General features: G+C 46.4%; 1 protein-coding gene across 2 annotated transcripts in view; it reads left to right on the top strand.

Moving 5' to 3' along the window:
* mylk4a (myosin light chain kinase family, member 4a) overlaps positions 1 to 20454 on the top strand; it is a 28612-nt gene extending 8158 nt beyond the window's left edge. Inside the window, exons 1-14 of one of the 2 annotated variants that reach the window (XM_027027234.2) lie at positions 7435 to 8161; positions 11544 to 11634; positions 12918 to 13329; positions 13532 to 13776; positions 14174 to 14279; positions 15734 to 15827; positions 16226 to 16335; positions 16708 to 16849; positions 17001 to 17071; positions 17189 to 17317; positions 17826 to 17978; positions 18149 to 18227; positions 18333 to 18387; positions 18886 to 20454. In XM_027027234.2, the coding sequence (XP_026883035.2) occupies positions 7661 to 8161; positions 11544 to 11634; positions 12918 to 13329; positions 13532 to 13776; positions 14174 to 14279; positions 15734 to 15827; positions 16226 to 16335; positions 16708 to 16849; positions 17001 to 17071; positions 17189 to 17317; positions 17826 to 17978; positions 18149 to 18227; positions 18333 to 18386 (2187 nt within the window). In that variant the 5' untranslated portion in view covers positions 7435 to 7660 and the 3' untranslated portion in view covers position 18387; positions 18886 to 20454. Of the gene's footprint in view, positions 1 to 7434; positions 8162 to 11543; positions 11635 to 12917; positions 13330 to 13531; positions 13777 to 14173; positions 14280 to 15733; positions 15828 to 16225; positions 16336 to 16707; positions 16850 to 17000; positions 17072 to 17188; positions 17318 to 17825; positions 17979 to 18148; positions 18228 to 18332; positions 18388 to 18885 lie in introns of those variants that run through there. The other variant, XM_027027235.2, reaches the window with a different exon arrangement.
* Positions 20455 to 26313: the final 5859 nt, after the last annotated feature.

Genomic DNA, 26313 nt, shown 5'->3' with positions numbered 1-26313 from the left:
TGTACTGATGGACCTACTCTATTAGTCTTTTTCCATACTATCCAAGTAAAGAAACAATCAACTTGTTTAATTTGCTTCCAACTATGATGACAAAATAGTGCTCCTTCCGATACTAGTACGCATGAACCATGAAAACAACAACACATACGGTGGAAAGAAAAGAACTGGATTATATAAGGTATGTTTATAGATATATCAGTTATATCCTGAGTTTAAAAGAACTGGATTATATAAGGTATGTTTACACATATATCAGTTATATCCTGAGTTTAAAAGAACTGAATTATATAAGGTATGTTTACACATATATCAGTTATAATTTAAAAGAAGGAAAAAGTTCACATTTTTATTTTTAATTAAAAATTTAAGTGAACATGAAGCCGAAATTCCCCCATATAAAACCTGCTCGTTTTTCATAAAATATACAATACAATATTGCATGTCAGATATATCAGATAAGTTTGAAGGTATTTTATTGCATTATTATGAAAATTCCTCATAGTCAAAGCCGTCTCTTTCTGGTTTAAAAAGTCTTACCATGACCAGTCCTGGCCCTGCATATCACGCCCGTAGCCAAAACATTTAGGGCAGGACCTCAACAGCAGTCTTACTCAGTAGACATGCTGGAAGCTTTCAGCTGCCAGGTCTTTTATAACCAGTGGGTGCAGACTCTGGGACTAGGCTGCAGCATTCTGCTTCCCACGGGATGATGGAATACCTGATAGCAAGTTTGGCAATTATTCTTGAGCAGCAATGTGATTTTGGCAGATGGAAAACCAAAAACAGTCGGGAATGAAAAGTCAAAGTTTTTCTGTAAGCCTCTATAAAGGGAGAGACAAATGAAAGGGCGTGTGATGCGTGTGATGCGTTTGTTGCGTGTGATGCGTTTGTTGCGTGTGATGCGTGTGCTGTGTTAAAGGGCGTGTGATGCGTGTGATGCGTTTGTTGCGTGTGATGCGTGTGATGCGTTTGTTGCGTGTGATGCATGTGCTGTGTTAAAGGGCGTGTGATGCGTTTGTTGCGTGTGATGCGTGTGCTGCGTTAAAGGGTGTGTGCTGCCTGTGCTGCGTTAAAGGGTGTGTGCTGCCTGTGCTGCGTTAAAGGGCGTGTGATGCGTGTGCTGGGTTAAAGGGCGTGTGATGTGTGTGCTGGGTTAAAGGGCGTGTGATGCGTGTGCTGCGTTAAAGGGCGTGTGATGCGTGTGATGCGTTTGTTGCGTGTGATGCGTGTGCTGCGTTAAAGGGTGTGTGCTGCCTGTGCTGCGTTAAAGGGCGTGTGATGCGTGTGCTGGGTTAAAGGGCGTGTGATGCGTGTGCTGGGTTAAAGGGCGTGTGATGCGTGTGCTGGGTTAAAGGGCGTGTGATGCGTGTGCTGGGTTAAAGGGCGTGTGATGCGTGTGCTGGGTTAAAGGGCGTGTGATGCGTGTGCTGGGTTAAAGGGCGTGTGATGCGTGTGCTGGGTTAAAGGGCGTGTGCTGCCTGTGCTGCGTTAAAGGGCGTGTGCTGCCTGTGCTGGGTTAAAGGGCGTGTGATGCGTGTGCTGGGTTAAAGGGCGTGTGATGCGTGTGATGCGTTTGTTGCGTGTGATGCGTGTGCTGTGTTAAAGGGCGTGTGATGCGTGTGCTGGGTTAAAGGGCGTGTGATGCGTGTGCTGTGTTAAAGGGTGTGTGCTGCCTGTGCTGCGTTAAAGGGCGTGTGATGCGTGTGCTGGGTTAAAGGGTGTGTGATGCGTGTGCTGGGTTAAAGGGCGTGTGATGCGTGTGCTGGGTTAAAGGGCGTGTGATGCGTGTGCTGGGTTAAAGGGCGTGTGATGCGTGTGATGCGTTTGTTGCGTGTGATGCGTGTGCTGCGTTAAAGGGTGTGTGCTGCCTGTGCTGCGTTAAAGGGCGTGTGATGCGTGTGCTGGGTTAAAGGGCGTGTGATGCGTGTGCTGTGTTAAAGGGTGTGTGCTGCCTGTGCTGCGTTAAAGGGCGTGTGATGCGTGTGCTGGGTTAAAGGGCGTGTGATGTGTGTGCTGGGTTAAAAGGCGTGTGATGCGTGTGCTGGGTTAAAGGGCGTGTGATGTGTGTGCTGGGTTAAAAGGCGTGTGATGCGTGTGCTGGGTTAAAGGGCGTGTGATGCGTGTGCTGGGTTAAAAGGCGTGTGATGCGTGTGCTGGGTTAAAGGGTGTGTGCTGCGTGTGCTGGGTTAAAAGGCGTGTGATGCGTGTGCTGGGTTAAAGGGTGTGTGCTGCGTGTGCTGGGTTAAAAGGCGTGTGATGCGTGTGCTGGGTTAAAGGGCGTGTGATGCGTGTGATGCGTTTGTTGCGTGTGATGCGTGTGCTGTGTTAAAGGGCGTGTGCTGCCTGTGCTGGGTTAAAAGGCGTGTGATGCGTGTGCTGTGTTAAAGGGCGTGTGATGCGTGTGCTGGGTTAAAGGGCGTGTGATGCGTGTGCTGTGTTAAAGGGTGTGTGCTGCCTGTGCTGCGTTAAAGGGCGTGTGATGCGTGTGCTGGGTTAAAGGGCGTGTGATGCGTGTGCTGGGTTAAAGGGTGTGTGCTGCCTGTGCTGCGTTAAAGGGCGTGTGATGCGTGTGCTGGGTTAAAGGGCGTGTGATGCGTGTGCTGGGTTAAAGGGCGTGTGATGCGTGTGCTGGGTTAAAGGGCGTGTGATGCGTGTGCTGGGTTAAAGGGTGTGTGCTGCCTGTGCTGCGTTAAAGGGCGTGTGATGCGTGTGCTGGGTTAAAGGGCGTGTGATGCGTGTGCTGGGTTAAAGGGCGTGTGATGCGTGTGCTGGGTTAAAGGGCGTGTGATGCGTGTGCTGGGTTAAAGGGCGTGTGATGCGTGTGCTGGGTTAAAAGGCGTGTGATGCGTGTGCTGGGTTAAAGGGTGTGTGCTGCGTGTGCTGGGTTAAAAGGCGTGTGATGCGTGTGCTGGGTTAAAGGGCGTGTGATGCGTGTACTGGGTTAAAAGGCGTGTGATGTGTGTGCTGGGTTAAAAGGTGTGTGACGCGTGTGCTGGGTTAAAGGGCGTGTGATGCGTTTGCTGGATTAAAGGGCGTGTACTGCGTTAAAAGGGTGCGTGCTGTAATATTAATTGCTATTCTCGAGGGATTATTTACATTTTTCATTTAGTTTTCATCCACTATTTTTAAACTACCTTTAACTAAACACTTGGAGTGGTATGTTTGTCTGTCCACCTGCAGCATGTCTGCCAATAGCAGGTTTTATGTCTATAGTAGTCAGGCTGGACCACAGCAAACTCATGAGAGTCACATGGAAAGGTTTCATGACTGAGTATGTGCAGGGACTCTGTTAACTGGCCTCCTATAAGGAGCACAGTGAGGATGGATTACTTAAGAGTTACCCTTAACCGAGATGTGGCAGTTGTCATTTGTGGGTGTTTTAAAGTGAGGAAACGTGAAAGGCATTTCTGTTGAGTGTTTTTTGCAAAGTTAAGGGCTGAAGTATGTTTATAGGACTAAATTAATGTGTTTTTGTTGGTGCTGGGTACACACACAGACAACCTCAGTAGAGTCTCCAGTTCTGACCTCTTGTTTACATTTTTACAATTGAGCTGACACTTTTATCCAAAGCACTTTACAATTATGACTGAGTACAACTTGAGCAAATGAGGGTCAAGGGCCTTGCTCAGGGGCCTTCTAAGTACTAGTCAAGTACCTTAACCACTGACCAAGTAAGAAAACTGCTGTGTGTGCGCGTACTCGTTCACCACGAAATCTGGAAAAAATTCTCAATCTTGCCTTTTTTGAATGCCCCCTTTTTTTTTTCTGTTGATTACAAGAGGTCCTGCTTTGTGGAGTGGACAGAGTCCTGAATTACTTTGTTCTTTGTCGGGTGGTCACACAGCACCCTCTGCTGTTCAGATTTAGACATGGCATGCTAAAATCCATTATGCGATTCTGTAGTATTAAAATTCTTGCTCATGTTGTCTTCACATGCACCTTTTCTAAAGTTTTATCCTGGTAATATTGAAAGTTAAATTGCCTCTGAACTTTCCTGTAAATAGAATATAATCAGAAGCACCAGAGAACAACTTTCAAGTATCCTAAACCATCATTTATCTGATACTTTTATCTAGAGTGACTCGCAGTTATGACTGAATGCAAATTGAGGGTTAAGGGTCGTGCTCAGGGGCCTAACAGTGGCAACATGGTGGTGGTGGGGCTTGAACCTGCAACCTTGTGCTTATAAGTCACACACCTTAACCGCTGAGCTACCAGCACTTGGCGCCTGCTGAACTCCATCCACCAGGACATCCTGCCCACACCCCTCATCTGGGTTCTGCATGGCTGCTTCCCTTTCTCTCCTGCAGCGTCCGGGGACGGGATGTTCTTACCACAAGGCCTTGAGCCAGCAGGCTGTCAGTGCCGTAATATCACGTTTGCAAATGGCTGTTACGTCACACCATCTGTGTTTGTGGGTCTTCAGTGTCGAGATGAGCCAGAACGACATCACTACTGATGCAAGATCAAAACTCTGTTTCGAACAGAGTTTGTTTTGGGGGTTTTTTCCTCTGTGATTGGTAAGCTCACACTCTCCTTCATGACCTCCAAACGTTTTATAACTCTTGAGTAGTAACACCCCGACTTTTTCAGACGGTCATGTCAAACCCGCGTGAGACACAGAACGGTCTGTGCTCTCCTGAGAGGTGTTCCATTGTTGTTTTACCAAAACATTGTGCCGTATGCAGACACAAAGCCAGAGATGACGGTGTTGTTAATTCGAGTTATTAAGGGCTCCATGTAATTGCTGGCCTAATAACCTGATATAAAAATGACCAAAGTCTAATTAAAACTCTAATTACATGGAGGTGCCTTGCTTGCGCTGATGTCACCTAAAGGACCTATATGCCTGTGCGGGAATGTTTTCCACTGGACCGCTTTCCTCTGGCCCGGGTACAGAACGCTAGTCTGGACTGCGTCTGTTCTGGCCGCGCTCCTTCTGTTTTGGCCCACGCGTGTACCTTTTTACCAGCTGCAATCTTCCAGAGCCACCAGGAGAACAATCCGTGCCCTGCCAGCAGTCAGGGAGTTCAGCGGCCGTGACCGCTGGCAACTCCTCGGAAGGGGTCGTGACCTGTGGCTTTGGTGCTGTGTTTACAGATGACTCTGGGGTTGTAACGTGGGTTATGTTGCTCTCACATTAATTAATGCCCACACACGGAGTCTCCTGGAGTCAGGCATGTATCAGTGACCTCCCATCCCTAACACCCCCCCTGCCAACTTGGCGTATCGCACCTTTCACCCGCCTGTTCCTGGCACCACCCATCTGACCGGCCGAGCCCCAGCCAGCAAGGAGTAAGATGCTAATATTGGTCCTACTGGTTTCTGTTTCTACATCTGGTTCTCTGGTTTAACTGTAAGCCAGCAGTAGGTCTACCCCCACAGTGAGACAACTCTTATGTAAGGCAAGCTCTGGAGCATGCTGCGTTCACCCCTGGTCTCGTGGTCGTGGGTGGCGCTGGCACCCAGTCTCAGCGCTCTGCTCCTGTTTCGTTCCCTGGCACTGGGAGCTCATGTGTTTTCCTTGGATATGCCATCGGATAACACTAATCATAGACCCGAGGGTCTCTGGCTCTCCGCCCAACACAGGGACATGCCATGCAGATCGTAGTCTGGTATCACACACCCGCGCTGCTTCAGTTGAACACCTCTCGGGTTTTGCTCCATAAGGCCAACGTTACATATACCCAGTTTCCACTTTATTTTTCCTCTCTTTTCTGGACTAATTTGTGTCTGTTGATTCTAATGCCTGTCGGTCAGCTCTTTTTCTGAACCTCTGCTGCTTTTTCTGAACCTCCTCATTTGACGCTGGCTGCTACAGGGTGACCTGCTCACGTCTGCACTCTGCCCGGGGGCGGCCCTGTTGGCCGGGCCCCAGTTTGGTCTCGTCTGTCACATTACTGCCAGTGTCACCTGTTCACAACCACAACGAAGTTGCAGTGGCAGACTGAGCCAGTGGCTATCACAGAACACTGGTGGTTGGTCGCGTTTCCTTGCAAGGTTCAGGCTTCGCTTTGGAAAACGATCAGAAAAGCTGTGCTGAATGAGTCGGTCCGACATGATCTTCTCTGTGGGAAAAGCCGTGTTAGTTCTCAGGGGTGGTGGGAGGCTCTGGGTTCAGTACTCTCCTTGGGTCCTGGAGCAGATGGAGAGGCGATCTATTCTGGGCGGAGGTGAGCTATACTGGGCCGGATTCCTGACCATCACCCTGCTTGTCAATCTCGTTTTTTTTTTTTTTTACTGTTAGCTTGAAGGGACAGTTTGCTCAAGAACTCGGGGGGGTTGGGTGGATGATGGAGGTGGTGCAGGGGGCATGTTAGCTTGGTTTCATCAAGCAATGAGCTTCAATTCAGTTTTTGGGGCTCCGTTTGCATTTTCTTAAAATTCATCCTCTGTAGAAGCAGTCAGAAAATGAGGAGACGGTTGAATTACTATTTATTCTTTCAGGCTGCATTTCAGTGTTTCGATGAGAAACGCACACGCCTGCGAAAACCGCTGAGTCTTGTAGGGTGCAGCGGACAGATTCACATTTCATTCTCGGAATTAAAGCTGACCCGTAACTGTGTGAACTACGGATGAGTTAGCTTCTTTGCAGTACCCGAGGGGGTGTGTTTTGCAGGAGAGCGGCAGCACATAAATCACACCTTTTATAGCTGTGGGTCCCCCAGCCTCACAACGCGCCTCTCGCCCTTTAATGAGGCGAGACACCACGGCCTTATAGTGAAGTGAGGGAGTCAAGATGCATTCTACTCCAGGGTGGCAATACAAACTGGATCAAAAGACCGAAAATATATTAATGTCTAGTCTTTGGTGTTCTGGCAGCACATGTTGCTCGTGATGTACAGTAAAGATGCGTACTGTTGCTGCCTGGCCGAGTAAATATCTGTTAAAGTTGTTGTGAAATCTCGTGTGTTTGTGTGTAATCTTTTGTTTGTGGAAATAAAGACATTTAAAAGGCAATTTGTGGTATATTCCAGTCCATATGCATTGTTTGGTGCTCATTTTAACTTTGTAAACTTGTTTTTAAAATGACTACATTTATTGAATGATATTAGTGTTTTTTAGAAGAAATTTTAATCTATGTTTTTGGTGCTGTTTTTTAAATTTATTTTTAAATGTTTAAATAGGGATAACCTCAATATTGCAATGTAAAACACAATACTGCTCGAATTGCATAACTATTCCAGTTCATAATATGAGTTACACCGAAAACTATAGAATTTCTTTCCATTTACTTGTGTGTGTATGTATGTGTGTGTGTCAGGAATATGTTCATGTTTAGCATTTGCAGTGTCTCCGATGTCACTCTGTCCTCTCCCCTCCTGCACGCCCCCTGGACATTACAGCACTCCCACCCCTCCCCAGACACATTTATGGAGGTCCACTCTCCTCTCTACGCTGTGCTCAGAGGCAAGTGGGGCCCTAGTGCTGAGTGGAGCTGGAGCAAACTCATCACTGTGGCCCTTTTGGCTTTGTGACACTTCCTTTTGGTGTGTGTGTTTTTTTTAAGAGCAGAAGGTTTTGATTTTATCACTGGATTAATTATATTTGTATTACATTTTTTTTAGAAGGACATAAGATATATGTGGATGTTGGCAACAGTAAAACTGTGAAATTTGTGCTAGACCAGCTGCTTATTGGTTTTAGTTTAGTTGCCACCATGACGTCTGTGGAAACTGGCCATGGTATTGGCCTTATTCAAGTTCGAATTGAGTCCTTGAGCAGCAAAATGGACGCCCTCATAAGCATCCAGGAGAAGGTGCTGAGTCGTCTGGACAGCATGTCTGAAGAGCTGGACGGTATCGAAAAGGATGTGGAAACTCTGAAAGTGGATAAGGAGGAAATTCCCTCGCCTCCATCAGGCCGTGTCGGCGGGCTGGCACGGAGCGTCGGTGGCGAGATGAAGGAAGTGCTTCGGGACTTGAACAGCATCATGACAGCGGTGAACGAGCGCTCAGAGAAGCAGGTCCAGAAGCTTGAGGGCATGGAACGCCTGGTCCTGAGCATTCAGCAGGTGGTGGGCTTCATCAGAGAAAGCGTCAAGACCTCCAGGATCACGGAGCTGCTGTTCAGGAGGCCAGCAGTGCGCAAGAACAGAGCGGGACTCAAGGGCAGATGGCCGGCTAGGAGGCAGGCCCAGGGTGATGCTCTGCTCGCCAAGGTGAGTGAGAACTACTGGGTCTGCAGAATGGCTGAGCCTGGTGAAGTTTTGAGCTCGGTCTTCAGTTCTGGGGGTTGAGGAGCCACCAGACCAGCATGCATTTTTGGCCCTGATCCAGTTCCCAACACCTCGAGGTGTGCAGCTCTTCATTACCTGGACTAGTTGTGGTGCAGAACTGATCGGAAATGTGAGCATATAAGGATCTTAATTATCTGAACAGAATGTGGAGAGGTTTAGCTCTTTGGACAGAATATAAGCTCAAAATACTGTTGCCGGTATTAAAAAGGACAACTTTCCTCTTTACACATCCTAACTGTTGTGCTTTCACTATCCCCATCCTAACTCTGTCTTGTGCTCCTGTGTTCCTGTGCCACATTGTGTTCACACTTCATCATTGTCTCCTGATTTTTAATTTGTAGATGAAAAGTTGGTGAAATATTTCCTTATGCATATTTAGTTTAGGAGATATATAATATATAACAATATGTATTACCAGATTTGGTAACATGCAGTAAACAGTCTGTGGCTGCAAGTTGTAAAAGTTGAAAAACTGTCCTGACAGCCCAAGTTTCATTCCTGGGATTGTATCCTAGTCAGCGCTTCTCATGAAAAGGCAGTGATGTGTCCTGGCTTTACCTCTAGTGCCCCGTACTGACGGCAGGGTGTATAACTTCCTGCTGTGCATTCCTTTGGGTCCTCATACACGTCTCCCCGTGTGAATAAGAAGTTGGGCATGAAACGTCACAGGAAGTACCACACACATACCAGTTTTGCTTATGCAAGACCAACTGTGTGGACCTCCCCTCCTTCAGCAATCCTGGTTTGCTTTTTACTGGCTCTTAATAGCCAAAGTGCGCGTTGAATATCCGCGATATTATTGTGATTTAGCTTTTATCAGCAGTCATACTTTTGCCCATATTGGAGAATGATGTATATGACAGCTGCAGTCTGTGGCCATGTCAGGCTCACCGCGTCGCGCGACACGCCCGCCGCATACCACGAGCGGTTTTCCAGCAAAGCCAGCCGTCGCTGGAACTAGCAGTGTCTCCATGATCAGAGGACCCTGCAGCTTGTCCTTCACGAAAAGCCACATGGATAAGCAGATTCAGCAACACCAAAGCACCTCGACATCAGAGGTGTTCGAAGTCGGCACAACCCAAATGCTTTTCCTAAACGCTTAGTACTGAACAATTCCCGCTGTGTGAATGCCATGGAAGCATGCATCGGTCTCCTTCCACCTTGTGTGACACTATCTTATCATGCTCTCGGGCTCCATAGCCTAATCCCAGGAAAGGGTGCAACAAGAAATGAAACTTATGGAGAAACTAAAACCTCAAGTAGGTTTAAACCTCATAGCGTCGTCCTGGGATGTACCAGTCTGTATATCGGGATTGGGTGTCATTGTGCACTATTGCAGTTCTCGTTTAAACCATGTTTAACGCTAAAGTACATTCCTGTGTTCACTCTGATGCCTCATGCACGGGCCTCTGTAACTGAGAGGGCATCTCAAAACATGCTCATTTTTCCAGTTCAGATTGTTTCCATAAAAACAGATTATATTCCAGATGAACTCTGATATACAGAATTCGTAAGTGGAGCATGAACCATTTTGGAGGGCCATGTAAGCAGCAGTATGAATGGATTCCTAATGCCCTACTAACATGACTGTGGTGAGCATGATCCAAGTGATGGGGAATGTGTGCAGTGGCTGCCGCTTGCGTCAGAGGCGCTCGCTAAGATCTCTCACCTCCCCGGGGCACGCCAGCTCCACTCCTCTCCTCATACTCCCCTCCCTTTCATCTGTCCACTCTGCCTTCAAAACAACACTTGTTGGTAAGGAAACCTCACGCCTCAGACACTCCAAAAGAATAATAGAACAAGAGGGCTGACCTGGGATCAGCTTCCACCTGTCCACAGGTCCATAACTAAGGAATTTGGAAAGGCAAACTCTTGAATTACGAGTCTCGGTCCAGGAAATCAAATCAATGTGACCCCTAGGTGAGAATGATGAGACTCATGTCCTGCTGATGGTGACCTGAGACGCATCCCCGACATCTATCCGAGATGCTTAACGAATGCCACTCCTAATCAAGCAAATGTGCAGTTATGACCACACCTTTTGTGGTCTTCTTATGATTCCTGAGTCTCAGAATCTGACTGTTGACCTTGGATTGGATTTCACTCGCGCTACGGTGATCTCTTTGAGGACAGACCCAGATCTCGCAGTCATTGGCCGATGGCTGCTTGCCTGGTTGTCCCCTAGAGGGCCTGTGTCAGTTCATTTCTGCAGTTGCACATTTTAGAAGAACTAAAAACAGCTGAGATGCCAGCTATTGTTTAGATCAGGGTTGGTATGGTGTTCTGGAGCTAATGTTGGCACGGCATGAGCTGTGTTATCCCGATACTCATTCATGTTAAAAGGGCAACCTGTTCCAGCATTACAGTCATTTGTTCCAACATTGCAAGAGGAAATTCTTTTTTATGGCCACTCGCATAAGGCACATTCTTCCCGTTGTAGGCTCTGATCATTGTAATCATTCTGTTTTTGTTCACTTGCTTCATTATTTAATCCAACCTGCCATCACCCATTTCAATCACTGCACACTCACGCGTCGTCTGTTCAACACCGTCTCTGGCGTGAGACTCAGATCATGCTAACTGTTCCTTTATCTGAGTCATGCCGCCCATGCTCTGTCTGCAGCGGAAAGACACTTCTCCTAAATCCGTTAAAGGCACGTCGTGAGCCCAAAACATTTCCCTTGCCGTCCCTTTCCCTTTGCATGTGCCAGATAACATTATGAAAGTTACATGTTAAACAAGTCCACACTGGCCCAGTTAATATTACACTATGGTAAGTAGTTCAAGGCCCAATACATTTCATTCATTGGTGGTCGCGTTATCATTATGCAAATTCCACTAAGGTAACTGGTTCACAGGCTCACTAGATTTTATTAATTGGTAGCCACATTACCATATCGATCTGCTAATGAGATATTTAGTATGGACCAGTGTCATTTGTGCAGTGGTAGTTACATTACCACGGTTCAAATTACAGTGGTCCATGCTAAATATCATTAACTGGTAGATATTTTATTATTTTAGTAAAGAATTCCTTGAATAAGTTAGATTTGCAGTAGTTGTTGTATCTGTAGGTTCCATGCAACCATTTCTTCAATTAGCTAAATGCTATCTTAGTTGATACAGATAAAAATAAAATAGTTTTTAGAAAACAATTTTCAGTTGTGAGCAGTAGCTTTACCAGTTTGCACTGGTTCAATAAGCACGGAATCGGTGAAAAATGTGCGGTGGAATCTGCGTTTGCCTAACTTGTTTGTCTTTGCTCTTCTGCTTCCCTTCGTCCTTGTATGATCGCACGCCGAAGCCGAAGGATCAGAAAGGTAAAGTTGGGAAGGAGAAGTCTCGCTTCAAAGGCCTGAAGGTGCCAAAGAAAAATAAGCCGTCGGATGCCACAGGTAGGGACGCAGCTAACATGCGCAGGTGTAAATGACTCGTGGTTCTCCATGCTTTGATATTTTTTTAACATGAAACCCAGCAGATCTTTAACCAGCAGAAATGAGCCTCAGGTTAGAACTTTATGTATGAGTCACAGGTTGATCAGTGGAAGGTGGAAGATGACTTTTCACGATCCAGCAGTGGTTTACTGTTCCTCTGTAGATACAGGGTGAAGGTCTCTGTGTTGTGAGAGAGGTTTACTGTTCCTCTGTAGACACAGGGTGAAGGTCTCTGTGTTGTGAGAGAGGTTTACTGTTCCTCTGTAGACACAGGGTGAAGGTCTCTGTGTTGTGAGAGAGGTTTACTGTTCCTCTGTAGATACAGGGTGAAGGTCTCTGTGTTGTGAGAGAGGTTTACTGTTCCTCTGTAGACACAGGGTGAAGGTCTCTGTGTTGTGAGAGAGGTTTACTGTTCCTCTGTAGATACAGGGTGAAGGTCTCTGTGTTGTGAGAGAGGTTTACTGTTCCTCTGTAGATACAGGGTGAAGGTCTCTGTGTTGTGAGAGAGGTTTACTGTTCCTCTGTAGATACAGGGTGAAGGTCTCTGTGTTGTGAGAGAGGTTTACTGTTCCTCTGTAGACACAGGGTGAAGGTCTCTGTGTTGTGAGAGAGGTTTACTGTTCCTCTGTAGACACAGGGTGAAGGTCTCTGTGTTGTGAGAGAGGTTTACTGTTCCTCTGTAGACACAGGGTGAAGGTCTCTGTGTTGTGAGAGAGGTTTACTGTTCCTCTGTAGATACAGGGTGAAGGTCTCTGTGTTGTGAGAGAGGTTTACTGTTCCTCTGTAGATACAGGGTGAAGGTCTCTGTGTTGTGAGAGAGGTTTACTGTTCCTCTGTAGATACAGGGTGAAGGTCTCTGTGTTGTGAGAGAGGTTTACTGTTCCTCTGTAGATACAGGGTGAAGGTCTCTGTGTTGTGAGAGAGGTTTACTGTTCCTCTGTAGATACAGGGTGAAGGTCTCTGTGTTGTGAGAGAGGTTTATTGTTCCTCTGTAGATACAGGGTGAAGGTCTCTGTGTTGTGAGAGAGGTTTATTGTTCCTCTGTAGATACAGGGTAAAGGTCTCTGTGTCGTGAGAGAGGTTTACTGTTCCTCTGTAGATACACAGTGAAGGTGCAATTAAAACAAGGTGCCATCAAAAGCCGTCGCTGAAGCCAAGGGCGTACGGTCATGTGCAGAACAGGATAAAATAGTTTCAGGGTAGAATGAGTTCATGTTGTTTTTGTGTGGACTTCCTCCACATAGACGCTGCTTCTCTGAGGAAACAGGCCCTGCTGCTGGAGGAGGTCCAGAAGCTGAACCGAGAGAATGACGAGCGCTCCACGGCACCTCCCGCACCGGAGACTGAGACGCCTCTCAGCGAGGACCTTCTGAACTTCATCCTGGAGGAAGCCAAGGCCCCTGTGGCTGAGCCAGAGGAGTTCTTGGAGGAAGAGGAGGAGGAGGAGAACGTCGAGAAGGAGCCGGAACATGTCGAGGAGCCGAAAAAGGAGGAGAAAGTGGAGGGCGTGACAGTGGAGGACACCCAGGAGAGACCTGAGGAGACGGATGTGGAGAGAGGAAAGGAGATGGCACAGAGGCCCGGGGAAGGAGGGAAGGAAGAGGTTTCTGCTGCTGTCACTGGTGTTGAAGCTGAGGACCCAGTCACGCTACAGAGGTATGCACCTTCCTTCTTAAAAGCACCCTGGATCATTGATGCACATTTTAAATATGCTCCAGATGAATGAAGGCTAGTGGGTCAAAGTTAAGTCCAGTTTACTGAAAAGTTAAGTTCGTGTTTACCGACCAGGCCCATGCACTGTTAGCGCTAGCATTACTGGATAGAAGTATTCCTGTTCTTCTGGTGTAAAACCTTTCAGCCGCGAACCGGAGCAAGCAGACGAGATGACCGCTTGCAGCAAGTACCGTGGGATGGAGGGGGAGGAGCACAAGAACCGCAGGGCGAAGGATGGGGGTGACAAAGCCCCAGACCGCTGTGACAGGCCGCGGGACCTTCGCGGGGTTTTCAAAGCGGACGGAGTGGAAATCAACTTGGACTTCAGCAACAAGAAGAAGCAGGAGGAGGAGAGAGCTAAGGAAAATGAGCTGGAGCAGTTCTTCATCGGTGAGGACCACAGAGGTTCACGTTGTGTCTTAGAGGACCATGCAGCTAGACGTGCAAGAGTCAAATGGACTCCATCAAGAACGCCGGAACAATGTGGGCAGAGGATCTCCGGGCAGAAGCGAGGCAGAATGGGTAGCTGAGTACCCAGAGTATTAGCAAGCTGACAGTCCACCTTCCTCATGCGCTCTGGTCACATCCACAGTGCAGCAGGTGGTTTAGGTGCCTAATCAAATTCATGGGGCTGCATTGTACAATTCATTTTTTGGTAACTGTGATATCACTGAGGAATATGTATTTAAATGATTCATATTGTAAAGTTCCATAAACATGATGTTATCGCAGTACTGCTGCCAGAGTAGTGACATTCGCTCTGAAAGCCTTTTCTCCTGTCTGGCAGACTGCACTCCTCCTCCTCCTGCACCCTTCAGCCACCGTGTGGTTTCAGCCAAACCCAACCAGATCAGCAACTTCTACACCATCAACCGCCAGGAGGTCCTTGGAGGGTGCGTTCACGGAATTATTGCTTGTTTGCTCATATTTTCCCTTTGAGGAGCAAAGTGGATGAAAAACAGAGACCAGAGTGTGAGAGCAATGGAGAGTGTGAGAGATAGCACGATGACACGCAGGTGGGCGGGCCCTCCTGGAGAGTGTGAGCGATAGCACGATGACACGCAGGTGGGCGGGCCCTCCTGGACAGTATGAGAGAAATGACACGCAGGTGGGCGGGCCCTCCTGGAGAGTGTGAGAGAAATGACACGCAGGTGGGCGGGCCCTCCTGGAGAGTGTGAGAGAAATGACACGCAGGTGGGCGGGCCCTCCTGGACAGTGTGAGAGAAATGACACGCAGGTGGGCGGGCCCTCCTGGACAGTGTGAGAGAAATGACACGCAGGTGGGCGGGCCCTCCTGGAGAGTGTGAGAGAAATGACACGCAGGTGGGCGGGCCCTCCTGGAGAGTGTGAGAGATAGCACGATGACACGCAGGTGGGCGGGCCCTCCTGGACAGTGTGAGAGAAATGACACGCAGGTGGGCGGGCCCTCCTGGAGAGTGTGAGAGAAATGACACGCAGGTGGGCGGGCCCTCCTGGACAGTGTGAGAGAAATGACACGCAGGTGGGCGGGCCCTCCTGGAGAGTGTGAGAGAAATGACACGCAGGTGGGCGGGCCCTCCTGGACAGTGTGAGAGAAATGACACGCAGGTGGGCGGGCCCTCCTGGACAGTGTGAGAGAAATGACACGCAGGTGGGCGGGCCCTCCTGGAGAGTGTGAGAGAAATGACACGCAGGTGGGCGGGCCCTCCTGGACAGTGTGAGAGAAATGACACGCAGGTGGGCGGGCCCTCCTGGACAGTGTGAGAGAAATGACACGCAGGTGGGCGGGCCCTCCTGGACAGTGTGAGAGAAATGACACGCAGGTGGGCGGGCCCTCCTGGAGAGTGTGAGAGAAATGACACGCAGGTGGGCGGGCCCTCCTGGAGAGTGTGAGAGATAGCACGATGACACGGGTGGATCTTTTTAGAAAGTGGTTGCAAAAGCTTCTCTGCCTACCCTGCTCCATAGCTCCAGAGTCAGGGGCAGTTATTTTTACCCCGGGGCTTTCTGGGTATGTGAAACCATACCCATTTGGCAGCTGGAAGTTAATCACTAAGTGTTAGTTCAAAGAGAAGTGCATACTTGTTCTTAATGGAATAGTTTGGAAAAATACCTCTCCAACACCACAGTTCTCTCACGACTCACTTTTATTGCACTGGATTGATTTCAGTTGAGTTTTGCTAGGACCGTCCAATATAGTTACAAATATGAAAATGTAAAAAAAACTAAAATGATTGTTGGGCTCTTTTATTAACATTTGTGCATCTCAAGCCTTAAAGGTTTTACTCTTAAAAGGTTCTCTTGTAACGTTATTTTATACACAGTCTGGTTTTTTTTCTTTTTCTTTTTTTGCTTTGTTGGCTTGCAGTGGTCGGTTTGGTCAGGTGCACAAGTGTGTGGAAAATTCATCTGGGCTGACGCTGGCGGCTAAGATCATTAAAGCACGCACTCAGAAGGAAAAGGTACAGAGAACCGCACAATCAGCCGGGCGCGCGAGCTCTAAAGCTACGGCTCATGCACTTGAGGAAGTAATCAGACTTAATGAAAGTTGCAGCTAATGGCACAACTGTCCAAACATACGGACTACGGCGCCCACACTTGGGATTTAATCAGGCTTAAAAGGAGTTTTCAAAAAACCTCCATAGCAAACCTAAATGAAAGGTCAGTTTGAGGCGAGACGTGATTTAGAACTTATTTCATATGACCTGCAAAAACTTTTCTTTGGACACAAACTAATATTCAGTTGAGCTACATGGAGTCAGTGATGCATGTATCAATAAAAAGCTTAATATTTTTGTTTTCTTTGAGGGTTAAGTGTTGATAAATAATGAAGTAATGTGTGTGACTTGAACTTTTTCAGGATGTGGTGAAGAATGAGATTCAGGTTATGAACCAACTAGACCATGCCAACCTGATCCAGCTTTACGCCGCTTACGAGTCCAGGGCCGACATCATCCTCGTCCTTGAGTAGTACGTTCTGTGGCCTTATGCTCATGCTCAGTAAAGCTATATTTGGGAGCGAGAACAGGCTAAAAAAGAGCCCGGCTGTCTCCTGTTTCGTTGAATGACCCTTTCTGGAATCTTAGGCTGTATAAAAAAACAACCATAGTTGGAACAATGGTAAGACTCGGTGCTGACATCTAGTGGCCACTGTACCAAACAGCCCCTTCAACGCATTCCATGTAAATTAATTCAAAGTGTAAAGCATCGGTATAATAGTATAAAGGTAACAACAACAATAATAACAACAATAATAAACAATGCATGTTGATGGACCTTGTTAAAAGAAGAAGTGGAGAAGTGATTGTGTGTTCTTCCTCCTGATTGGTTGGCTGGTGGCAGTGTGGATGGTGGGGAGCTTTTTGACAGAATCATAGATGAGAACTATAAGCTGACAGAACTGGACACAGTGATGTTCATCAGACAGATCTGTGAGGGTCTGCGTCACATGCACAAAATGTACATCCTACACCTGGACCTGAAGGTGAGAGGCCACCCTGCCACGCACGCACGCACGCGAAGCAGTAATACATGATGTGGATTCATATGACTCAAGAGTGCTCACCAATAATATTTAGTGTTCAGTGTTTGTGGTACAAATCTTTATATAGTGTTTTTCCTTTCTCTGTTTGCAGCCAGAGAATATCCTGTGTGTTAGCAGACTCACAAATAAAATCAAAATTATTGACTTCGGCCTTGCGAGAAAGTACGTTCTGTGTGATTTGATAATTACTTTGATATCTAAACAGTTTCAGTGTGATCAAAGACAGGTGACACAGACATCACGCTCATGTCTAGCGTTCGGTTGCTTCCTGTCTGACAGATACAAACCCCGGGAGAAGTTGCGGGTAAATTTTGGCACGCCAGAGTTTCTTGCTCCAGAGGTGGTGACCTACGAGTTTGTGTCATTCAACACGGACATGTGGAGCTTGGGAGTGATCGCTTACATGCTGTGAGAATCAGACCTCGTCCCCGTCACTCTGCACACCTCACAGAATCGGCCGGCGTCCCGCACACATCCCACAGAATCCTGCACACACCCCGCACACTTGAACGTCACCTCGCACACATCCTGCAGTTACTGCAAAAAGCCCTGTTTCACACTTTCCTTCTTTGCCCTTTGCTGACATGTAGAGGTGTCACAGCATGATAAGACTTATAATTAGTGCATGACATGAGAAAGAACATTCTCCTCCTCTTCTGCTGGTTCGGAGATTTCTCATAGTAGCTTTCAAAAATAAACCTGATTTAAAGCTAAATTAAGTTGTACAGTGTCAACAACATATTCCATAATTAATATTTCTATTATAAAAGTACCGGGAAATTAACAATGACATGTAGTTCCATGTTCATGTTCAAAAACATATTAAAGTCCTCACGCCTACGGCAACTCACAGAGACCAAACTTAGAGCTGAAATGTCATGGAGGTGGCCGTTCTGCTGCTGCGTGTGTGTAACAGCCTAAGTGGCCTGTCTCCATTCCTCGGGGATGACGACAACGAGACGCTGAACAACATCCTGGCCTGCCAGTGGAGCTTTGAGGAGAGCGAGTTCCTGGGCATTTCCGAGGAGGCTCGAGACTTCATCTCCAAACTGCTCATAGTAAACAAAAGGTATTGGCCTGTTTCTTCCTTCATGTATCCATTTATCCATCCATTAATATATCTGGAAATCTATTCTTTCTTAAGATGATTAATGTTTTGGTGCTTGTGTGTGTGTGTGTGTGTGTGTGTGTGTGTGTGTGTGTGTGTGTGTGTGTGTGCACATGTGTGCTCATGCTTAGCTGGAGGATAGGTGCCAGTGAAGCGCTGAAGCACCCCTGGCTCTCAGACCCTGTCCTGCACCAGCGACTGCGTGAACAGGTGCGGTCTGATCGCATCCTCCCAGCTCCTAGTAGAAAAGACCAGACCAGCGCCCTTGGCCTGGGCTCTCGCCAAGATTAAATTACTCTTTTGTTTGTTTTGCAGAGAAACATGTGCAGATCACGTAGAAATTCATGCGTGCCTCCCCCAGAGATCTGATGTAAGTCTGTAACCTACTGAGTGGCAACCTGTCCCTGACCTGTGCGAAATCTAGTGTATTCTAGACCTGCGCTAAATCTAGTGTATTCTAGACCTGCGCTAAATCTAGTGTATTCTAGACCTGCGCTAAATCTAGTGTGTTCTAGACCTGCGCTAAATCTAGTGTGTTCTAGACCTGCGCTAAATCTAGTGTGTTCTAGACCTGCGCTAAATCTAGTGTGTTCTAGACCTGCGCTAAATCTAGTGTGTTCTAGACCTGCGCTAAATCTAGTGTGTTCTAGACCTGCGCTAAATCTAGTGTGTTCTAGACCTGCGCTAAATCTAGTGTGTTCTAGACCTGCGCTAAATCTAGTGTATTCTATACCTGCGCTAAATCTAGTGTATTCTAGACCTGCGCTAAATCTAGTGTGTTCTAGACCTGTGCTAAATCTACCAGTATTCCCACCAACCTTAAGCAGCACAACCACTGGCTGACAAATTTCTTTCTTCTTCCGTGTAGAAGCCTTTAGAAACACCCTGGCTTTCATGCTGTCAACGGGAGCCATATGGACCAAGTCTGCTGCCCCTGCAGTCGATGGACTTTACTTGCATACGTGTGTCTAGCTGCTAGCCTGTGCTGTTGGGACACCTTGTTACACATATCTTGCTCTTCTGGTCATTGCAGTTACATTTTGTTTTCCGTTTGCCTAAAATCCTCTCTTGGTCGCATGGGTGATGTTCAAAAGGTGCTCCAAAAAAAAGAGAGAGATTTGTTAATGTTATTAACCCTGCGTTAAACCCTTTTTGAAAACTAAACGGGAATTAATAAGTGGAGTTTTCACGAGGAGCAGGGGAATCGGTGCAATATTCCTATTCCTTGGCCATTTCCCAGAAGTTTCTGGAGAGATTATTTTACAAAGATACTGAATGCAAGAACGTTCCCCAAATGAGCGACTCAACCCAGACGGCCTCGTTCAAACAGAGGCATGTGGATTTTCTCTGTGCAGCGTTCCATATTAGCGGAATGTGATGTAATGACCCTGTATGAATATGCAGTGTTGCTGAACATACCGCAGGAAATATATGCATGCAAAACAGGAAGAGAAACTCCGACTGAAAAGACCAGAGGGGATTCTGATGTGTAACACTCGTCCACTGTCAAGCTGGTGGAGAAAAGGCCGGAGACGTTTGGACTGTTTGTGTTGACGGGTCCCAATCGATCTGTTCATGATACTGGGTTATGATGTTATTATAAGATGTATGTATTATTGCCAGATCGGATGCAAGAGCTCTTTGTAAAAAGTAAAAATGGAATGCTGAAACTAGTAGATTAGAATGAGAAGATTTTAATATATCCTTTACTCACATGCTATACATAATCGCAAACCTTTTTTCATAGGCTGTTGTAGTTTAACACAACTTCCATGCCTAAAATCTATATGTACATAATGTGGATGCAATGTGAAGATATTTGAGAATTGCAGTGATAAATGAATATAGTTTGGTCTCCTCTAATTGTGCAAATTTTCAAGATACCCTTCTCCTCTGTGTCGGTTCCTCAACTGCTAGACTTGCAAGAGCTGACTTTGCTGTGACATCCTACGTCAGCCTCTCTCGTGATGTATTCAAGCTGCTAGAGGTGCAATCATAGCATGACACCAGAGCCTTTTCTTACATTTAGGAACCGTGTCAACACTGTTGCACAGTATTTGCATTGCCGTGGTTTTCCGGCTGATAACTAGGGTTGTTTTGGCATGCTTTCTGACGCGCTTCTGTATAGCTCGCAGACATGACACAAAAACATGGGAAAAAAAGTACAAGCACAAAACAAACCAAGCAGGCAAACAAACAAAATGTTGGTTTTTAATTTTTTTTTCTGTGATTGTTGAGGATTTACGTGGATGCGTTCTCCTGTCACACTATCTGTGCACTTTATGATTTTATTTATTTTTAGAGATGAATTAGCAGATTTTAAAAAGACAGTAGTCTCGAGTGCTTGTTTTGTATGCCAGAAACTTTCCATGTTGTAAATGGGTGAATGACTGATGAAACACAACCATTTTTACAGTACAATAAAGTAATTATCATACTTTGCTTTATTATGTCATTAGCAGGAATGTAAATTATTATAATAGACCTATTAAACCTATTATAAGAAACCTATTATAATAATGTATTATAATGAATATAATGCATAATATAATGTAATAATGTATTCTAATTTATAATATATTTATTATAATATAACTTCACAAAAAAGCTGCAGAAACAATTTATTTACTTATAAATTAATTAATTACCTAATCATTCATAATTGAAGAAGCTTCATAAACTTTGTAGCCTCATTACAGAATTAGCATTTATGAAAAATTGACATTGCGTTTATGAAAAATGGGTAAATAAAGTGATATAATAAATAAATAAAGTTAGCAAGTCCCTGTAGCTGACAGAGTGAAGAGATCAAATAAGCAGTGATCCTCACCTCGCCAGCGGACAGTAGCACCCTTCGCTCGGTTAACGTCTAGTGTCACTGGTTCCTAACGTCCAACAGGGCCTGTAAAGCGTCTGAGCAACAACAAACTCTCACAGCCCACACACGATTGAACAGATCACTCATTACAGTTGAGACCATCAAGGAAATATCACTCCATTGAAAAACAAACAAAAACGACAAAAAACAGCATCCCCATATGGATATAAGGTCCTCTGGATCCAACTTCACGAATCCACATTTGAACTGCATCCACTGGAACAACAGTTGGGATTTTTCAGGTTTTGTGTTTGGATTGAACTCATAACGATCAATATAACCTGCAATGTTGTTTTAATGTAATTCAGTATAGAATGCACAGAAAAAAAATCTGTATTAGTGTAACTTTATTATAAAAAATAAAAGGTTTAAGGGTCTCAGTAAAGCAGACAGCGTGGACTAAAGCAGAAAGGAGGATTTGATTTTCCATGTCTTAATCCTGAAACACAGATTACAATATCTCTTCATAAGCCTGGGTTATGTGTTCTAGTAACATGCCTGGAATACACGCGTGTACACAGCGTGTGTGCCTTGGAAAGTGTGTGCAGGTTGTTGACATTGTATACGTTCCTAGCAGCAGTGAAGGGGTGTATATAATCATATATATAACCAATCATATATAATCATATATAATCATATCATATATAATCCGAGGCTGGTTACAGGAGACCGCCAGTGCTCCGGCACACCCAGCCTGGGCTCCTCTCACCTAAGATCATGTTTGTTGGCATTTGCACACAACACATGACACATGACAGATGGCATATGACACACGGCATTCAATACAGGACACACATGACATGACACATAACACATGGCACATAACACATGACACAGGACACACGACATGACACAGGACACATGACACATGACACATGATGCACGACACATGACACATGATTCACGACACATGACAGATGGCACAAAACATACGACACATGACATGATGCACGACACATGACAGATGGCACAAAACATACGACACATGACACATGATGCACGACACATGAGAGATGGCACAAAACATACGACACATGACACGACACATGATGCACGACACATGACATGACACACGACACATTGGCGTCTTCCATGCCATTCCACATACACACCCCCTCATACCCACACCACACCTCACATATCCACTCTTCACCCCCCGACATACCACCCCTCACATACACACCCCCTCATACCCACACCACACCTCACATATCCACTCTTCACCCCCCGACATACCACCCCTCACATACACACCCCCTCATACCCACACCACACCTCACATATCCACTCTTCACCCCCCAACATACCACCCCTCACATACACACCCCCTCATACCCACACCACACCTCACATATCCACTCTTCACCCCCCGACATACCACCCCTCACATACACACCCCCTCATACCCACACCACACCTCACATATCCACTCTTCACCCCCCGACATACCACCCCTCACATACCTACCCCGTCAAATACCCACCCCCTCACATGCCTACCCCACCCCCTCACATACCTACCCCTCACATACCCACCCCCTCACATATCCATATCACTTCAAACTTGAAAGCACAGAAGGTTCCAGAAGCTTAATTAGAAGCAAGTGAGGGAGCCGGCACGTTCCATACAGTTTGTTCACCTGAAAAAATAAACACAGAATCTGGAGGAGGGAAGGAGGCACTGCTATGCTGAGAAAAATGCAAGGTCAGAGGATTATACACCAAAGTCGAGGTGTGTGTGTGTGTGTGTGTAAGCGCATGTCTGTTCGTTGTTCTGTCTGTCTATAAAGCTTGAGTGAAGGAATTATGTCTTAAACTCACATTAAGCTTACATTTCTTTTTAACCGCATCATGATTTAAAGGTGAACATTTCAACATGTGTAGGTCCAAGTTTAAATAAACACGCTCAGGCTCAAATTCCATTAACACTTGGTGGGATTCTGTGGCTAGTTCTGTATATTGTATAAGTTATGTCTATTGTGTCACAGTCAGCAAAGGCTTAGAAGTCTGACAAAGAGAGAGGTGTAGAGTTTTTAAAAAACAGTGTGAGTGAGTGTGTGAGTGTGTGTGTGTGCGTGCGTGCGTGCGTGCGTGCGTGCGAGTGTGTGTGTGTGTGTGTGTGTGCGTGTGCGTGTGTGAGTGTGTGTGGGTATGTGTGTGCGTGTGTGTGCGTGTGCGTGCATGTGTGCGCGTGTGCGTGTGTGTGTGTGTGTGTGTGTGTGTATGGGTATGTGTGTATGTGTTTGTGTGTGTGGGTGTGTGTGTGTGTTTGTGTGTGTGTGTGTGTATGTGTGTATGTGTGCATGTTTAGTTCCCAAGCCCAACCCCTGCTCTGCCAGCTTCAGAGAGCTCCAGTGTTATGGACGGCGTGTTTATCCGCTGGGTAGGAGCGGTTCCCAGTTCCCTTAGACAAGCTTCCTTAAGTATACCACACAAGTAGAATGAATCAGGCCCCAGTGATCCCCCCAGTGAGGGGTTAGGGTGCAGAGAGGGGGCCAGCCACACACATACCTGTGACAGACACATAGCTGCACACAAACACTGAACTGCTATCGGCTTAGGTGGCCAAATAAACCAGCAGTGTAAAGAAAAGCCATCACATATGGGGATATGGTGTCGTATTACCATGGCAACAGCATCACTGAATTGTCTGTTTTCTCCCCAACTTTGACACAGATGTTCTCTGACATCACTACTCAGCGTGTGTCCTACATGACAGCAGTGGTACCACTGTCTGCTGGAGAGAGAGAGAGAGAGAAATGATCTCTCTCAGTGGAATGAAATGCAGTGCAATGTTTGATGTAAGATGTTAAACCTAGTCTTGACTCAGGACCTGTGATATTAGCCACTGCTGAATGGTTTCCATGGTGATCAGAAAGGCAGTATCTGTGGTTGCTCTCTGCGGAAGCAACTGTACCTCAGATACACCTTTACAATCGTTTAATTTTTTTAATGATATGTTTTAATCATTATATGTTTTAATTATCATAATGTACTATCTGTATGAATGGTTGAAACCTGATACTATACTCTACACTATACACTATAATCTACAATATACACTACACTATACTCTACAACATACACTACACTATACTATACACTATACACTATACTCTACAATATACACTGCACTATACTCTACAATATACACTGCACTATACTCTACAATATACACTACACTATACTCTACACTATACACTATAATCTACAATATACACTACACTATACTCTACAACATACACTACACTATACTCTACACTATACACTATACTCTACAATATACACTACACTATACTCTACAACATACACTACACTCTCCACTATACACTACACTCTACACTATACTCTACACTATACACTATAATCTACAACATACACTACACTATACTCTACAACATACACTACACTATACTCTATACACTACACTCTCCACTATACACTACACTCTACACTATACTCTACACTATACACTATAATCTACAACATACACTACACTATACTCTACAACATACACTACACTATACTCTATACACTACACTCTCCACTATACACTACACTCTACACTATACTCTACAACATACACTACACTATACTCTACACTATACACTATACTCTACAATATACACTGCACTATACTCTACAATATACACTGCACTATACTCTACAATATACACTACACTCTACACTATACTCTACACTCATTGTTGCTACTTTTTAAAGCCCTACTCTAATATGCTGTTGGGGTAGCAGGTTCTATAGCAGTCCAGTCACAGCACTCAGACTGATGCATTCATATAGACCTGAAGGCTCTAGGTAGTGGAGTGTGTGTAAGTGTGTGTGTGTGTGTTCAGGAGGCCTGGTGACACAGGGCTAGCCTGAGGGCAGCTGTCGCCCGGAGTCCCACACAGCGTGAGTGGGCCAGCTCTGTCCAGCTAACAGCTTTTATTATTCCCAACATGCAATCCTTTATCCAGACAGGTGAAACCGATTTCTCCCGGAGACCTTGTCGTTCTCAAACCTCTCTCCTTCTCCTCTCTTTCTCTCCCTCCCATTTCGCGGGGGCTGTTCAGGGGCCCCAAGGGCCTGCTGAGCTAAACGGAGTTTTGTGTGACAGCCCTGGCCTCCGGCCCTGGTCCAGGGCCCAGTTTGAAACAGTCAGAAATTCAATTTTGCTTGGCGCTCTCTCTCTCATCTCCCCCCCCGCTCCATCTCCAGGGGTGATCTCTGAAAGCAGAATCGGATCCAGATGGACTTATCTGGACCTAAAGATAACAAATACCACAGGAGTTCCTGTCAGGGTGGGACCGGCAGGACAAAAGGGTGGTGTCCTGTGGCCACTGCTCTGACCGTAGACTCCTTAGAGGAGCCACGTTCTGGTGGAGGTTTCCCACGGCATCACGGGTGGAGCGATTGCTGAATGGTACTGCTTATGAAGTTAGAAGACAGACAGCAAGAATGGACAGAATACTGAGAAAGGAAGGAGGAAGAGAGAGAGACAGAAAAGGAGTGCATGCAAATATATTTGTGTAAGAAGAAGGCGGTGAGCTGATGATGACCCTGGTGCACAGCCTGTCAGGCAATATAGACCTAATACCACCCAGAGTGAGTGCGATACACACACACACACACACACACACACACACACACACACAGACAAACACAAACACACACTGGACATTTCTTTGTGTAATTAAAAACTACTGGCTTGCTACAACCAAAGGAGAGAAGCTGAGAGGAGGTTTGGGAGGAGGTGCAGGAGGAGGTTTGGGAGGAGGACTCATGCCACAGCACGCAGGACCGTGCACCAATGGATGATTACCTCCTCTGTCTGCTTTTCATAAATGATGCAACACGCTCGCCTCACTTCATTTAACCTCTTCGGTGAGAAGCTTTGCTCTGAATTTCAGTTTGATGCACTTTCACCAGCAGTGTGCACATACCCACAAATGTCGCACCAAAAATAGCAACATTTTGCACTACCGTGTACGTACAGTACCACCAGCGTGAAACACACAGCGCAACCAGCGTCAGACAAGGGCACTTAAAGGGAGCGAGACGGCTGTCACATGGTACCGCTCAGCCACGGAGATCCGAACACGCAGACCCCTTTTACAGTCTGTGGCTCGTCTACGCCGGTAATTAATTATGGCTGTAACCCAACTCCTGGGTCCCGCCGAGCTGAAGCGAGCCACATGCCACCTCCCACAACACCATTTCAACCCGCGCTCGCATTCCGCACCAGCTGCTCTCTTTCCATCCATCAGACGTGACTTATGAAGAGCAAACAGTGTGGTGGGCTGGTCGGGGGAGGCAGGCCAGGGCGGGGCGGGGGGCGGAGCCATGCTGGGCTGCTGTTTTTCCCAGCGCCGATCAAACGAGGTGAGCTGGGCCGGGCCCGAGGTGTAGAGGCAGAGAC

This window comes from Electrophorus electricus, chromosome 19, assembly GCF_013358815.1.
Source record: "Electrophorus electricus isolate fEleEle1 chromosome 19, fEleEle1.pri, whole genome shotgun sequence".
NCBI lineage: Eukaryota > Metazoa > Chordata > Actinopteri > Gymnotiformes > Gymnotidae > Electrophorus > Electrophorus electricus.
Note: the sequence above shows the minus strand (reverse complement) of the source record. Positions and strands in the feature narration are given on the sequence as shown.